The sequence below is a fragment of the Cryptomeria japonica genome, chromosome 9 (assembly GCF_030272615.1).
Source record: "Cryptomeria japonica chromosome 9, Sugi_1.0, whole genome shotgun sequence".
In the NCBI taxonomy this organism is placed as follows: Eukaryota; Viridiplantae; Streptophyta; class Pinopsida; order Cupressales; family Cupressaceae; genus Cryptomeria; species Cryptomeria japonica.
The window spans coordinates 647,970,416-647,986,762 of NC_081413.1; the positions used below are offsets into that span (position 1 = coordinate 647,970,416).

General features: G+C 35.1%; 1 protein-coding gene across 1 annotated transcript; it reads right to left on the bottom strand.

The window, feature by feature from the left end:
• Positions 1–4,546: 4,546 nt before the first annotated feature.
• LOC131066732 (auxin-induced protein PCNT115) lies at positions 4,547–7,528 on the bottom strand. Its single transcript, XM_058001565.2, has 5 exons — positions 7,203–7,528; positions 6,710–6,907; positions 5,903–6,075; positions 5,598–5,700; positions 4,547–5,262 (listed from the first exon to the last, which is right to left on the bottom strand). Exons 1-5 carry the CDS (start codon positions 7,413–7,415, stop codon positions 4,924–4,926), a joined length of 1,026 nt encoding a protein of 341 aa, XP_057857548.1. The 5' UTR covers positions 7,416–7,528; the 3' UTR covers positions 4,547–4,923.
• Between the last annotated feature and the right edge of the window lie 8,819 nt (positions 7,529–16,347).

Consider the following 16,347-nt stretch of genomic DNA (forward strand, 5'->3'; position numbering starts at 1 on the left):
CCCTAAGTGCCAGTGCAAATTCCTTCATCGTCAAGAAGATGAGAAATTTTTTTTGGAAAAATACTGAAGAAAAACAAAAAATTGCCCTAATTACATGGGATAAAATCATCAAACCTAAATCTATGGGGGGTTTAGGAATCAAAGATCTTAAACTGCAGAACAAATCCCTAGGAGCTAAACTAGTCTAGAAATTCATTAAATATCCCAAAGCAGCATGGGTTAGGATGATGGCAACTAAATATCTACCGGATGAGGATCCCCAATACCTCCTTAGAGCTAATTCTCATCTGAATGATTCTAGAACTTGGAACTTCATTGTCTCTTGTAGAAATTTAATTTTAGATTCCCTGTCTTGGGATATTCATGATGGAACCTCTAGCCTATTTTGGGAAGATTTATGGGGAGGATACCCAAGCATTGAAAATTCTCTTAACATACCAACAACAAAGCATTGGCATAAGCAACACTAGGGATCCCGAGTCAATGACTATATGGTTTTGGAAAGAACCTCTAGAATGCAAGGATGGAGTTGGAAGCCTATGGAAGGATTGCCTATTCCAATTGCTGAAATTAAACAACTTTCAGATCTTATAAGAGTAAGAAATATCAACCCTAGAAGAGGGAAATATACTATAATTTGGGCTTCCTCGTAAACAGGTCAATATAATGCCAAAGATGGCTACATAGTCCTAGCTAACTCTCAGAATCAAGAGGAACAAGACATTCCAGTTAGGCTCTTTTGGAGCAGTAAGAACATCTCAAAAGCAGGGATCTTCGCATGGCTAGCCTTCAAAAAGAGAATTCTTACAGCATAAAATTTTACTAAAATGGGCTATGAAGGGCCCTCAAGATGCATCATGTGCAAAGCCCATGCAGAGACAATTGATCACCTTCTCTTGAATTGCCCCTTTGCCTCAAAATGTTGGCAATGGCTTTGTTTAAAATTGGGGTGGATATCAACCTTGCCTAATGATATAATCTCCCTTTTTCAATGTTGGCCTCTTTATCTGAAGGAAAGCACTTCGAGTCAGATTCTGGAAATTTCTCTATCCTGCCTTGTTTGGGAAATTTGGAAAGAAAGGAATTGAAAACTCTTTGATAAAAAAGATAGGAGATTTGAATCAGTTTTAAGCTCAATTGAAACCTCAGTTGTTGAGACAGTAAACTGCAAGTTCTAGCTTTCTCAACAAATGCGTCCAAAATTTTCTCTTCTTGGGATGAAAGTATAAGAAACAACTGGCAAGGAATCAAGATTCCTCCTTCTTTTGGGCAAAAACCTAATGCTCGAAAGGAAGCTATATGGTCTCCTCCTAAGAAAGGATGGTTAAAACTAAATTTTGATGGAGCCTCCAAAGGTAACCCGGGCCCTTCAGGTATAGGATATGTGGTTAGAGACTTCTCAGGGTCAATCATTGGAAAAATGGCCAAGCCAATGCCACCAGATACCAATAATATAACAGAATTCAAAGCTATACTGTTAGGCCTATTGGATTTCCTCAATAATGGGTTAAGAAACATCATAGTGGAGGGAGATTCAAAGATAGCAAATAATGCAATCAAATTGTAGAAAACCCCAAACTGGCGGCTATAGACAATTCTGGATAGCATAACTGACAACCTGGCTAAACTAGAGCAATATGAGGTTAAACATATCTACAGAGAAGCGAATACAAAGGAATATGCTCTCTCAAACTCTGCAGCAGAAGACATTTCTTTACACTAGTGGGAGTAGGGAGGCAATCACCAGGACTAACCTACAGAGTATCTTCTTCATTTGCCAAAGCTTCTATCAGAGGCAAATTTTAACTTTAAAATCTGTAGCAGATGGTTTCCTCTATTTTGGTGAGAGCATGGCAGGAATTCCCAAAGTCAACCTAATTTGCTCAGCAGAGGTTTTCCTTTTCAATTTTTCAAACTTAACTTTTGGCATTAAAGTTTGGTGAAACGACTACTTCTTTGATTTCAAACTTTTCCACCAACTTTAAGAGATGAAACAGACACGTCATCTTTGACATCACTTATTCTTGGTCTTGCAATAATCGAATTCTCCCACTCGCCTCCCGAAAAGACAGCTTGTGGTTCGCCATCATTCTTAGTACGAGACATGCATTGTCCACTGGATAGAGATAAACCCTTTAGCCAGGAGATTTGGCATGATTAGAGACAAATATCCTTCACCACCTTTGCAGGCGAATTCATTGCAAGGCATTTCTCGTAAATGCATGTTGAAGAAAGTGTCATCAAGCCTTTACTAAGATTTCTTTGCAAGTTATTAACTACTCCATCTCTGCAATCGCATTCAAAACAAGTTAAGTTGCTTTAGACCCTCGGTTATCAAACAAACTATCTTTGCAATCACTCTCTAGAAGATCAAGGTGATGCAAACTCTTGTTCAACTATGTCTGGTGAGGAGTTGTTTGGATTCATAATGAGTGTCTACCCAAGGCCAACCTCATGCTTTGGCGCGAACACTCTCATTTCCCTCTTGGCTTCCACCCATCAAGTTTCCTTTAGGAAAATCACTGATTTAAGACTGAAGAGGCTACTCCTATATCCTGAACCATCGGTTATCCTGGCTGTAAAGCTTATCCTAGGCAATGGACATATTAGCAGGGAGGAATACCCCTGCAACAACACCAGTATTTCATCTCGGTTTGTCGCCTCCCTCATGGATTTAAATCTTGACAAACAAGCAGTATGGACCCTCACTAAAAGGTTATTTCCTAATGACATTCTGCTTTAATTGCAAGAGATTCTTAATAAGGTGCGTCATGATTCAGGGGCTCCTTGGCTGAGCGAGAGAATTCTCTTCAATGTTCTCAGCGAGCTCATCAAATTCTACCCTTTTCTGCTTGATCTTACTACCAAGGACCTTGATAAGCACATATCATTTGCAGGCATGGGTCTTAGATTCCTCAAATGGCACTTTTTCAAGGAAAATCCAGAAGATTTGGGTAGGGAGGAAGAGCTTTTTGAATTTGCCAGACTAAATGGTGTCTTGCCCTAAAAAACAGAAGAGGAGGAACCCCATGCAGAATAGGGCAGGTGAGGTGGTGGCAGAGGTTCGGGTCACAATTCTAGCTAGGGTAGAGGATGTCCTCCAAGTAGAGGCTCTAGAAGAAGTCGAGCTCCAAAGCCTCCATCAGAGCCAGATGAAGACTCTTAAACAAATAGGTTTTTCATGTTGGGAGTTTTTTCCTTTGAGGCCGTTGCAGAGCCTTTAGTTGGTTGTTAAGAAAAAATTTCTCTGTTAACATTAAACTTTCAAAAATTTTACTAAGACTTTGTTATCGTAGCTTTAAACTTTGAAGATAATTTTAAAAGAGTGAATAGGTTTCATAAGGTTTAGTGTTTATGAGATAAACTTATTTTCATTCCGAGATCAGAATTTCTTTGCGGGCTTTGGAGTTAGTTTCCCTTTCTGTGCATACTCAGGGACTTAGTTTCATATTGTCTATCTTTAGGCCCTCTAGGCTTTTTGGAAATCTGGACTTTTATGTTGCAATCTCTCTTATGAATCAATATATAAATATGTCTCTGCCTTTATCGATAAAAAAAAAAAAAATCACAGGCAAATTGTCTTTCGTATTGATTCTCAAGAATTACAAAGTTCCAACAATCTCAAAACTGTACATCAAAATATGAATTCGAGGAGCATAAAACAACCGAGTTGCAGAGTCCTAATTGAAGACAACTTACTAACTATAATAAGTGTAACTCACACAACTACATGTAAAACACATGTTGAAATTACTATTTATAGAGTCCCCAAAAAAAAATTCAACCAACTGCTAGTGGGTAATCCATGATGACGCAAACACTGCTAGCTAAGAAGCCATGTTGACTCAACCACTGCTAGATGGGAATCCAAGATGATTCAACCACTGCAAGCTAAGAGCCCAATTTGGACTTCACATTCCAACGTTACCAAGCCTTGAAAATCCAAAAGTCTGCAAAGACCCATCCTATGGAAAAGTATCAAAGACTTGGGAAATTCGAACTTCCCGATATCCATCCGCTAGATAGGGAAACATGCATGCCAAGAACAAAAGAAAAACAAAGCAACAAAACAAACGAAAATGATTGTCACCTTGACTAATCTGTCATCTAATAAAATGTGACTTAAAATAACTCAATTTAAGATAACTGAATAAAGAAATTGAGAATTCTACCATCATGCATTTCTAAAAGATCCATCCTTAACATATTCAATTGTTTCTTATTATCGATAATTTATAAATTATTTTAAAATGGATGATCCTATAAATTTGTATTACAATTCTCTAATTCTATTTTATCCATATTGCACATTAAATTGGGATCCGAAAGGAGACATAACACCCTCAAAGCACAAAACTCACATTATACTACGCAGTTGCTCCACATCAGTCTTACACAACCCTCCTACTTTTCTTAAAAAACATTTCACTTGAACTTCTAATAGACCAAAACTAACTCTTGACGGGCTAGTAGCTTTTAAGATCAATCTGGAAGTGTTTGGGTTTATCACATGTCCATCATAAATATTGCGTTGCCAAAATGTTAAAATCCCACTATAGATAGAGAAATAGTTAATTGGTCTTTAACATATATGTCAATTTCGTGCCTTTCTATGAATGACATATATTTCTATCAGGTTTATAAAAAACTTTATACCGTTATTCACCAAAAGCTCTCTACAATTACTTTAATAGACTGAAAATACCATGTCTAGTTATTACAAATATAGTAGAACAAGATTTTAAAAATCTATTTATTTTCATCATTTTTTATGTTTCTAATTCTTCATAAGCCTTTATTCATCTAGCTCAATTGCAAATGCTCTGCCCTGCAATGCCTTTATCTTACGCAGGTATTGCAGTGCACATTTATGTGCTTCAATTCAATGGAGAGTATTGTAAGGGGAAATTTATGTGCTTCAATTCAATGGAGAGTATTGTAAGGGGGCGTTTCTGAATTCATCCAGCTGAATTCCAAATGATCTGCCCTGTTTCGAGCTCCAGCTGCAGCATCTACAGGAAAAATAGCCTCAATTTCCCTCATGTCATCTGCAGTCAGATTTACAGAGATAGAAAATATATTATCATCCAAGTTCTTAATCTTGGTGGTTCCGGGTATGGAGACAACATCATTCCCCTGGTGCTGAACCCATGCAAGAGCAAGCTGGCTTGGGCTGCATCCTTTTCGTAAACTGATCTCACTTAGCTTTTGGAACAGAGCTTGGTTGTGCTCAAGATTCTCACTTTGAAGCCTTGGAATCACCTGTTTGACAGATCAATGATATGGTCTGGGTTAATCTACAATGTAATTGTCACCTTCAATTCTCCATTTTGATCTTCTCAAATACATCAGTTTTTATAATTTATGAAATTATGATTAATATTTCTGAATTTGATTGTGTGTTATTTTTGAAACATTTTGGATCACCATCTGTGATCATGAAGATAAATGAATACAATCAGAATAGTCCAAAATATTGATACAAAATAACATATTTAAATTCAAAAACATTAATCATAATATAGATTTGTATTTAAGTTTTATTTTAGTCTGTCATATCTTGATCCTACATACCAATAAGAAAAATCATATCCTACCTTACGAAAATCATCATCAGTCAAACTCTCAAGAAGTTTTGCTCCTGAGGCAAAGAAACCCCTGCCTAAAGGGCTGTATGTAACAATCCCAATCCCCAACTCCCTGATAATGGAAAGAACGAAATTAAACTAATTAGCATCTCACAGGGCTTCTTTAAATTCTTAAAAGTTCCTTATCAAAACCTCCAATTTAACTTTTGGTATAAACCCAAATCCACAAATATAGTTCTAAGTTTTCTGCCTAAATGAAGTAAAGCAAAATGGAATTACTGATTGTTAAGGTATTGTACTGTCACACTGTATACCTGCAGGTGGGAATAATTTGGGCCTCAGAATCCCTACTCCAGAGAGACCATTCAAGCTGCACAGCAGTGATTGGATGCACTGCATGTGCTCTACGGATTGTTGAAGCAGAGGCTTCAGACAGACCCACATATTTTATTTTTCCCTCTTCTACCAGCTTCTTCAGTTCACCCATCTGTATAAAAGGCAAAGCCAATTGCTTGTTATCAGACTTGCTCTGTTTCGCTAGACCTCAGTAAAGATCCAGAGGGATACACTTTTGTCCTCAAAAGCCATACAACCTTGATGATTCAAACATTACAGTAGATTCTTGTTGCTGTTTCTGGATTCAATTGTCTGTTTGTTTCATCAATGTTTTGGATCACATTCTATTGCTGCAATTGTGTGTTTTCTTTCATTGATGTTTTGGATCACACTCTCAACAGAGTATGATCCAAAACATTGATGAAAGTAAACACACAATCGAATTCAGAAACAGCAATATAATGTAATCCGAAACATTGATAAAAGAAAAAGTACACAATCAAATTCAAAAACAACAAAAAGAATCATTATGAATTGTGAAAAACTAATAAACTTAAAGTACAGTAGGTTTCAAAAAGAACATTTTGCAGCCACATTACAGGTTTCAAATCTTAAGAATTAGAGTAGCAAAAGAATATCTTTCTTCAATATTAAGATTTGCAGTAGCTTGAAATCTTAAGAATTAGAGTAGCAAAAGAATATCTTTCTGCAATATTAAGATTTGCAGTAGCTTGATAAAAAAACATTTTGATACAAGATTACAGGTTTGAAATCTGAAAACTTACAGTAGCTTCTATGGGCACAGTAGTATCCACCCTGTGCTGATAATAAAGATCGATGTAGTCTATATCAAGCCTCTTGAGGCTTGCTTCACAGGCAGCCCTGACATATGCAGGATCTCCCTTCACACCGAATTCTCCATTAGTCCAAGCCAATCCAAACATAGTAGCAATCTGGACCTTCTCTCTGATACCTTTCAGAGCCTATTTGGGAACATTAGAGGCATAATGCATGAAGTTAGAACAATGAGAAAATACATCTAGTTCAGAAGTAATAGATTAAGAATTGAAAACAGGATATCTTAAAACTGAAAACAAGATATACTAGTGCAAGAGACCATGGACAACATCTTTTTTGGATTAATGGTTTCAATAAATGCATATTTTAAGTCACATTAGATCATTGATGGTTTGTCCTAAATCAACCATCTGTAAAACTTGTAGGTAGTTTTTTCAAAGCAATGGAAGTGTCTGATTAAGATTCAGTAACAGAACTCACCTTTCCTAGAAGAATTTCATTGGTTTCTGGTCCATAAATGTCTGAAGTATTAAGAAAAGTGACACCTCTGCCCACAGCATAGTGAATGAGGTCTATCATTTCTTGCTCAGGTTTGGGAGGGCCATACAAAAAGGACATACCCATACATCCCAGACCCTGTTCAGACACACAAAGTCCCTGCTGCCCCAACTTTTTCCTACCCACATTCTCCATGACACAATTTTCTTCTCTGCAGATATGAATGAAATTGAAAGTGTTATGCTACAATGGTTTCCCAGATACAACTTATCGCCATTCTATAATGTAACATGCTTTTGTTTCAGCCTATCGAAATTGACTTGACTCGCGTCATTCTTATAGATCCTTTGGAATTTTATCGTTATCTGACTTAATTATAATTTAGTTTCGTGTTTCATTTTTATTATTATTCAATAATGGCATAATGGCATTATAATGTTTATATATTAAAAATAATATATTATTCACAAAAGAAAAGGAGGGTGGTAAAGTCACATCTTCAAGTTTATGTAGGATCAAATCCAAACAATATATGACATAATCAAAACAATGTTTATAAAGGACAATTCCAAACAACAAGAACCAACAATGTTGCTAAATAATGAGAGCTACACTCTCAAGGAGAGATAATGATAATCTAGTTATTGTAACAACCGCTCCTTGATTGGTACTAATTTTTTTTTTTTTAAGTACCAACTTATTCGACCAAGCTTCTTCTTCCAACTTAGGAGTGTGGACTTCATAATTTCTTTAATCACCATAGTGTTGACAATCTTACACTACCACTAATACTTGCACTCAAAGGTGGTAAGCTCTTGAGGTCAGGATCCCCATAGACCTAGACCTAAGCCTCGAGGGTTCATTCCCAATGACCTTGCCTACGTTCGTCCTTGAAGTTTAGAGGGATTTCATTCTCTCCTCTCGTATGAGGTCTTTGATCACTTTTAAAGTTAGGTCTATTTATTAAAAATTAGCCCAACAATAATAAAGAAATATATAATTATGTTCAAATAGTGTACATACATACACAATTACATTGGGGGTCATACCCTTCCAAAATTTCCAATTCCATAAAGAGTGATTCGAGCACACTTCCCATTAACCCCTACAATCTATGACCTCTACTTGCTCTGGCTTACGTCACATATTCAAAGTGACTAGCTAGATAACATATGTCACATATTCATAGGGACTAGCTTCAATATACACCTCTCGTATATAGTAACTAGCTTCAGTAGGCATCACATACCTAGTGACTAGCATTTATAGTGTGTGGAATTGACATATCCATAACAACTAGCTACCACTTGCACATAGTGCATCCCAGATAAAAGAAATGTTGGTGCACTATGCACTATATCGTGGGATACATTCTTTTGTCCAATCTTTTACACCAAGGAGCAAGTGGAAACAAGGTTTGATATATCTCATACTACACCAAGTGTTTATCCTCATCCTAAAAAAGCCAAATATACCATTTCCCCATCAAGCTATGCCCAAAATTATACAATGAGAATGATCCAATTATTACATACCTATTCTTCATTAGAAATTCTCTTCCCTGTAGTCCATCGGACGACTAAGCGACAAGGACATCCATCATCAGCATGCAACTAGCCCCTAGGACTACATGCTCCTAGTGGAATTTGTCCAATACTCTAGATCAATGTGGGGTATCCCTCGCCTACATGCAATTGGTGGTAACCATTCACTAACTAGGGGGTACGACTAATAGTCTACCGACATAGTACACACTCCTTGATTACCGTCAAAATCCAATGGATAAGCTTATCTTATTTAGACCATAGGATTTCTTGTTTAGTGATCACCTCAAATAGAGAGGACTAGTCTATGTACTAGAATACAATCATCTACCTATGCCCTCATAAGGTTCAAACACTATTTGTTACCGTAAAAGTCAGTGCCTATACTTGGCTTAACACTATAACTGGAAGAGAGGTTTCTAATTCAAAACAAGTTGATCACAATTGGCCAAATCTAGGAGTATATACACATTCTTATAGGTCTAATAATAAATTTCACTTGGATCCAACACAAGATGGCCTTTACTCTATAGATAAACAAACTAACCATAAGGTGGTCTACCATTTCACTTTATCAAGTAGTCATTCAAAAATCACAATATATATTAAACACAAGTTATAAGGCTTTCTTTGCTCTTTCATAATCTTCTAATGCCTATTTGGCCTCATTTGAAGCCTACTAAAGAGGAAAGGTCAACAAGTTAGGAATAACCCCAAATCTTGGAATTATCCTCCCCTAGAACCTAACCCTACGGTTTTGAGGTCACATGAGCATCCTTCACCCAAGGACTGCCTACATTCCATCTTTCAAACATGTCAAAGTCACACGTACTTCTCCTCACAAGGTTTCTCAAATGAACCCTACATATTGGTTCTTGTAACCTAAGATTGTTGAGGGTTCCCTTCAATTAATAACACTACCCTTTAAGGGTATTGAGGTCTCAATTAACTCCACCTATTAATATTCATGATTCAACATAAAACATACTAGAACCCTTTTAGGTTCACTTCATTAATATAGAAACTGGGTTGCTCAACTATCCACAATTAATTCCCCTCGTTTGCACACATATTGCAAATCATTATCATATGACTCACGATGTACAAATTTCAACATCCAACATCGTGTGACTTGCAAGAAACTAACAACAAAAACATTGATGTATGGTCTTTAAACTCAACGGATCAGTTTGATAGGCTAACATGGCACCTTATTACAAACCCATTTCAAACACTATCTTTACATACAATGGTGCAACCCAATATCCTTATGTTTAATAATTTTCCAACTTGAAAAGTTTATCAATCACATATATCACAATCACAGGACTTTGCCACTATTTAGAGTTCCCTTATGAGAGATGACATGCTACATCAATTAATAGCTACACCTAAGGTAACTAATGTATCATCTTTATGCGAAGGCCAATAAGGTAGGGTATTATATATATACATATATAGGTCGACTTATGTTAATACCTCTTAATATCTAATCTTATCAAATAAAAGTTAAGTGTTATTGTTACCTAATAGGAATCCTAAATTATTGATTCTCACAATTAATAGTGCTTAACTATGTACAAGGAAAGTCAACCTCATTCCTAGTTAAAGTAATCTATATAAATTCTAGACAACCCTTTTGTTGCATACACGAGTGAGATATGTGTCTCAAGATTTCCCAATCTTGGCTAATAGTTACACTTGAGAAAACCAAAGATGGTATTTAATGAATTAAAAACCATATAAAGAAAACAACAAGAATATATGTGGGGTTACCACAATGAATTAGTTAAATATCATAGAATGGGCTTTACTAGGATCAAGATCTCCAAACTTCTTAATATTCAATGGTCACCATTGTCAAACATCTTATAATTAGCGAAGTATTTAACCATTAGCCATCTTTAAGAAAACACCTTAGATAATGGGCACTTATAAGGACAACTTGTCCAAATCAAATCCCTACATGTAAATTAGGCATAATAGCAATGTTAATATAAACTAAATCTAAATTTAACTATAGTGCCCTTCCTTTAGTTCACATGATAATTCCTATATCTAGGTTCTCATCTTTTGGAGGTTAATAAACATTTAATAGTCACATAAAGCCTTTACCATGGTATCAACGTATTACCAAGTGTTAAGTTCCAACATTAAAGATAAGTTTAGTAAAATGTGGTTTGTAGTGCCACTACACAAAGTCACTCTCACAATATTATGTAACCAAGATCCAAGTTTCATATTAATTATGTCTTATGCTTGGTTCATGCTAAAAGTTTATCTTGCAGCCAAAGATTTGATCGAGAACTATTTAACATGTTATTCCTCATAGAATTTCAATGTATAGTTATTTAAATTATCCCTTTATTATAGTAAGTTCTTTTTTAGTAAATTCTCTTGAAAATATCCTATAGGTCCATCTCCATGACACCAATGTCAGGTTGATTTCTAACAAGAATTATCTTAGTTTCCTCAAACCATACATAATCAATGGTCCATGACATTATACCATATAGAGAATACATTAAAATGAAGTTTCATTATTGCATCCAAAATATCACATCCAAAAGTATATTGTAATGCATAGTCGGGTAAGGTTTTCTTTGGATACCACACAAGAATAAACACCACCTCTTAGGAATGATAAATTATGTCACTTCTACATTTGTACACTAAGGTAGAAATACAATACAACTCAAATCATTAATTTAATCTTGACATCATTGTCAAACACAATTCAAAGGACATTTGACTATATGCACAATGCAACAATATAAATAAGAATAATGTCCTATTTACACCATTTTTTATATTATATTAAGGTATTTTAATCTTGATCACTAATGGAACTAAAATGCAATAGAGGGGTCGTGCTCTCAAAATGAGCTCATTACTAGGTCCTTGGTTTTAATTATCACGAGTTTTATGTACACATTATATTCTTACTTTCCAATGTTTTCAAGTCATTCAAACCATAATAATCATGAAAAGACAATTTATTTATTAAATTATTAATGATATAGAACCGAATGTATGAACTCTTGTTGTGTGAGAAAAATAACAAGTGCAAAAAAATTGCAAAGAAGAACAATAGCACATAACACACAGATTTATGTGGAAAAACCTGGTAAAACTATATCAATAAAAAACCACGGGCAAATTTTGTCTTTTGTATTGATTCTCATGAATTACAGAATTACAACAATCTCAAAACTATCCATCAAAACATGACTTCGAGCAACCTAAAACAACCGAGTTGCAAAGTCCTACTTGAATACAACTTACTAAATATAGTAAGTATGACTCGCACAACTGCATTTAAAACACATGTCGAAATTACTATTTATAGAAAGTTTATTAACAAAACTTTCTATTTATAATAAGTCTCAAAAAAATTTGGACAATCCTTGATGACCAACCACTGCTAGCTAAGATAGCCATGATGACTCAACCACTGGTGGCTAAGAGTCCAATTTAGACTTTACATTCCAACATATTATTGATATAATAAAATGTGAATCTAATCAATAAATTAGGTAAGCCTCACTTCCTCGATCTCATTTTCCTACTTCCTCAATCTCATTTTCCTTCATGTCTAATCATGGCTACTTATTTAAAATGTGAGCATTTTCTAAGTCCAAACACGTGTTTGGACTATTTGTTTGGACTATTTGCTAAGAAAAGAAAGATACATGAATGCTAATTTATCTGCATGAGAATGAGAATGAGAATTTGGAAAAGATATAACTACAGTCCACACCGAACCTTTGCACTAAATGGACTTGCTTTTATTTATATAGATAATAATATTTGTTTAGCCTACTTGAAAGAGCTTCTGCTTGAAATGCCTTTCCCTGCGCGACAGGGCCCTCAACACAACAGGAATTTTGGTTGTAGGAGATGTATTTGCAAAACATAGCCTTCACATCTGCAATCATCTTTCCTCCCCTCTAGAGGGTTCTAGCACTGCATCCACTCTTCTTCTTTCGGCTGTCTCTAATCTCTATTGTTGTAGTTAGGGAGAGTGCTGGCAACAGTCGTGGGATGTGGCTTACACCTGCCAGCTATAATCGCTCGAAAGTTTCTAAATCCTTTTCAACAAACCCAATTTGTGCATAACCTGTGATCATTGCATTCAACATTTCCGATTTGTACACATCCTATAATCTTTGCATACCATTAAACCACATTTCATTCAAGTGTTTTCTCACACAGTTTATGTGCATTGCCCATCCTTCCACATGTTTACCCAAGAAGCTCCAACTACAACATTCAACACTCCCCCTCTCTTCTTTATGCTTCTATGGGTGTCCACGCCCCATTCAAAGCTCCCAATTAGACACTAACTGAAAGTACGCTCTTTAGGGGTATCCTCATGTCTAAACTATATGCTGCAAAAATCCACAAAAGACAATTCCATTTCTATATCCTATCGAGTTGCGTCCTAATTGCATGTGTTCCTCTTCCTCGTGCTCCTTAACTCGCCTCTTCTAAGCTCTCATTTCTGCCCTTCTGTTCCTTCTTACAACTTCCTGTGTATGAGAGTCTCTATCTTCATCCTTACAGTTCTCTGTCCCTTTTCTAATAAAGTCGTTGATGCAGGTTTGGGTCTTTGTGCACTAAAATTGACCCATGATCAACGAGTTTTTGGACGGCTCTAGGGAAGGATGTCATGCTTCTTAATGGCATTGCAACCTTTCATTTCTTTTGCATCATAATTTGTACATCTAGCAGGAATTTGTGGATGAGAATAGGGGAGACCATACTTCTTAATGGTGTGACAGAGAGTCTATTCATTGTTTTCAAGCTCCCACTTCCTACCTTGTCCATATCTGCACCATCATCTTGTCTCCTCATCCTTTCCTAAATTTATTTTCTCCTCAGTCAACCATTGTGGAAGTGGTCGAACAAGGAAGAAACCATCAAGAATCAATTCTCAATTAGTAAGAACACCCTCCTCTTCTTGATCTTCATTTGCAAGTTGGTAGCAACAAATAAGAGAAATTATCAATTATAGTATAGAAAATTTGTCATAATCTAACCACCTAGATGTACCTTACCCAAGTGAACAAAGCCTAGATGGGCAAGGAGGTTGGGACCACATATAAGCAACATGATTATTGGGTTCCCTCGAAAGTGATTGAAATCCATGTGATTAGGAGTCACAATCTCTTTTGGTAGGATCACTACATGCACATCTATGCTATGGGTCTAGTTACCTTGGCGGAATATAGCAAGAGATGACGCTTTAGCAACTATACAAGGGTAATCACCCCAATGCTCTAAAAGAACTTATAGATGAGAAAATTCAAGTGCAACATTGTTTGCTTGCAACTAAGTTGACATAAGTACGTTGGAGCAAATCATAACTTTAGTGTAAAGCAAGAAATGAATATCAACCACACAACTAATAGATTACCAAACTCTTGTCTTTCCAAATGTTACAATGAATCTCCACCTTGAGAGTGCATGGTGTGAAAAAGTGTTAGGGCTTAAATCCAAGTCCAAGATTCTTGGGCTTTTGTGTAAAATAAATAGGTAATTAAGAGTGTCAAATTGTCCACAAAATAGAATAGAAAGATTGAGAAACCTTACACGAGACAATTCAAATCCATAAGATTAAATGTCCTTATCCATCACATTTACTTTCTTAAAACATACTATCATTGCTTAATCTAAACCAATATATATTGAATAGTTATATTTACTTAATAAATCTAGTTTAACACTTACAGGAAATTCATTTATTGTACAAGCAATATCTATTATTTATAATTTATTTTTTCTCTAGTGCAATATAAAAACTCATTTTCCTTTACATTATTATATAATAAATCATATGATATTATATAAATATATAAATTAAAATAAACAAGCTTATTTCTAAACATTAATGTTGAAGAATTTCCATATATAATGAATCTTTATACTCATAATTCATATTGATTAATATTATGTATATTATAGATGTATCCTAATCTTTTATTCACATATCCTTTTCTTAACAGGATTCATATCTCTCTTGATGACCATACTATGTATTTAATGATAATTATAGATTACAAAGTTTTTTATCAATTTTTTATTTTTTTAAAAGTCCAAAGCATAAGCCTACAATGAAAATATAACAAACCAAACATTGAATCCAACATTAGCCTATATTAAACTATAACCTGACGTCACTCTTTACAAAAAAATTGTTAGAAGAAACATCATGGCTAATGTCATTGTTGCCCTTAGCGAATCTAATTTTTATAGACGACAGTCACCCTATAAAAACATTATAATTTTCATAAAACAAATTTTAAATAAGATTAAGAACTCGTGTTCTTTGAATTCTTTTTCATTGACCATGCATGATTGGATTCACAGCAACCTGCCTGCATTGCCAACGTAGCTGGAAAAATAACACTGGAAATACCTGATGATCATCCTACATTTTAATACTTTGTATTTTGTTTGATAAATTAATTTATTTTGAAAATAAATTGACAAATTCTATCAAAATATTTTAATTATTTACAACGATCAAGGCCTTTGGCCTTCTTGCACCAAGAGAACTTTTTCATAGTAACTAGTTTCATAAGACAATCTGCAGCATTATCTGAAGTGTTAACCTTCTCTATTAAGACCTTACCACTCTAAATCATTTCTCACACAAAGTGATACTAAACATCAACATGCTTAGTAGAAGCATGATACATGGGATTCTTGGCCAATCAAAGAGCATTGTGATTGTCACTTTCAATCTTCACCGTCCAACAATGAAAACCAATGCCAATACCAAGTCTTTGTAACCATAACACCTCCTTAGAGGTATGTGTAGAGCCATATACTCTACTTCTGTGGTGGAAAAATCAATTATAGTCCGCCTCTTACGCTTTCAACTCACTTATCCTCCAACCAAAGTAAATACATAACCACTAGTGAGCCTTTGACCATCCAAGTCACATTCCCAATATGCATCAACAAATCCCTATATGTCTAATGCCTTAACCACATCATGGGTACCATGATAAACCAAGAAGTAATCAAAAGTACCTCACAAATATCTAAACATCCTTTTAACAAAAGTCCAAGGCTCTTTCTTGATATAGAACTTAAACCTGTATAGAACTTCCATTGCTTGGGCTATATCTTGTCTAATCCAAACCCTTACATACATCAAACTCCCACTAACACTAATATAAGGAACCTTAGACAAATCCTCAAAATCATCATCATTACTCGTACACATGTCTAAACTCAATTCAGTACCAATCATAAATGGGATATTAACTAGCTTATAGTCATTTATACCAAACCTCTACAAATTAGTATCAACATACTTAATTTGGGTTAACCAAAGCTTTCTATGAAATCGATCCCTATTGATCTTGATCCTAAGAGTATATTTTATAGCCCTCAAGTCCTTCATATCAAATGTGCAACAAATCTAGGTTTCTTTAATCATCACATTGTTGTTAACAATAAATAACATGTCATCAACATACACGACAATAATTAGTGTATGATTAGATGTCAATAAACTTAATATAAACACATTGATCCTACTCACTCCTCATATAACACAACTTCAATGC

Coding starts and splice junctions, on each gene's coding strand:
- LOC131066732 (XM_058001565.2), bottom strand. CDS start 7,415: ATGGAGAATGTGGGTAGGAAAAAGTTGGGGCAGCAGGGACTTTGTGTG. Junction 5,701..5,902: donor CAAATTATTCCCACCTGCAG/GTATACAGTGTG, acceptor TTCCATTATCAG/GGAGTTGGGGATTGGGATTG. Junction 5,263..5,597: donor CTGATGATGATTTTCGTAAG/GTAGGATATGAT, acceptor TCTGTCAAACAG/GTGATTCCAAGGCTTCAAAG.